Source organism: Condylura cristata, unplaced genomic scaffold, assembly GCF_000260355.1.
Source record: "Condylura cristata isolate star-nosed mole 26May11 unplaced genomic scaffold, ConCri1.0 scaffold00007, whole genome shotgun sequence".
NCBI classification, from domain to species: Eukaryota; Metazoa; Chordata; class Mammalia; order Eulipotyphla; family Talpidae; genus Condylura; species Condylura cristata.
In genome coordinates this window covers 24,457,154-24,458,395 of record NW_004567108.1, presented here as the reverse complement: position 1 = coordinate 24,458,395, position 1,242 = coordinate 24,457,154, and the positions used below count along the sequence as shown (strand labels likewise).

General features: G+C 55.2%; 1 protein-coding gene across 1 annotated transcript in view; it reads left to right on the top strand.

Moving 5' to 3' along the window:
* Positions 1 to 873: 873 nt before the first annotated feature.
* Positions 874 to 1,242, top strand: part of NR2F1 (nuclear receptor subfamily 2, group F, member 1) — a 13,275-nt gene continuing 12,906 nt past the window's right edge. Inside the window, exons 1-2 of the mRNA XM_004678137.2 lie at positions 874 to 890; positions 1,000 to 1,163. Of these exons, the coding sequence (XP_004678194.2) occupies positions 874 to 890; positions 1,000 to 1,163 (181 nt within the window). The remainder of the gene's footprint in view (positions 891 to 999; positions 1,164 to 1,242) is intronic.

Here is a 1,242-nt window from a genome sequence, read left to right as displayed (position 1 = left end):
TTCCCGGTGCCCACGACACACGGTCCCGGGTCCGAGGGCGGCTGGGCCCAAGAAGCCAGCGTCCAGCAGGCCTCCGGTTTCCTGGAGCTCGTTCTCGCCTCCTGCTCCTGTCTCCTCTTCCATCGCTCTCTACCCGCGTTCTCCTGCCTTCTGCCTGTCTCTCTCTCGCTGCTTGCTTCCTCTGCCCTCGACTGCCTGCCTCTGTACAGTACAGGGAGTAAAATTTAAAATTGATAGAGAAAACTTGTTCTCTTTCTTCCTTTTTTTCTTTCTTTCTTTTCCTTTATTTTATTTTGGTATTTAATCGTGTTTGTTTCACCTTTTGACTGACAGGCAAACGTGAGCACGTTTATCTAAGGAGAGGGGGCGAGGGCAAGGAGCGCCGACCCGCCCCCAGTATACTCCTCGCCATCAACTGCATACAATGGGCCGCCACTTTCGGAGTGCATTGACTGTCTCCTTTATTTGAGCTAGAGGGGCTGGGGGGGCAGGCACGAGAAAGCCTTTATTCTGCTCTAAATCGTCGCCAAGTGGTCGCCGATTCCGGACTTAAGCTGGAGAGACCAGGAAGCACAAAATGCACCCAAAACACCCAGCGCTTCCCAAACCCCTCCCTGGTGAGATTTAAAGTGAGAACGAATATTAAAAAGTAAACCCTACCTCTGTCAATTCAGCGTGGCCATTTACTCCCATCTCACCTTTACCTGAGGGCGTGTTGGAGCTCAGGATGCTGAGGCTGAGACAAACTTTTACGCTCTCCGGAGTCGAGGGGCGGGCGAGCGAGCGCGACTCCCACCTCCGAAGCGGCAGCCACGGCTTTGTCACTGCGCCGCTCCGCGCCCGCCTGAGCCTGCCTAGGGGAGCGATCTCAAAATGAGGGGGGTGCGAGTGTGCGATTGGAGAATATGTAACTAATAGAAGTATCATTTTCCCCCAGTACGATCTTTCAAGGAAAAAAATCCATTGAAAGAATTTTCAAAGTGCTATCTTCGTTTGCAGAAAAAGCACCGGCTGCCTGCAGGGAGGGGAGGAGGGACCTGGGCGTGCGCCTCCCGGGCTCGGCTCCCGTCCGCTAGGTGGCAGCCGGAGCCAGCGATTTCTGCAGGCCCCGCGCGGGACCCGCTCTCACGCCCGCCCCTCCTCCCGCGACCAATCGCCTTCGGGTATTGGGGTCTCTCTCTCTCTCTCTCTCTCTCTCTCTCTCTCTCTCTCTCTCTCTCTCTCTCTCTCTCTCTCTCTTCT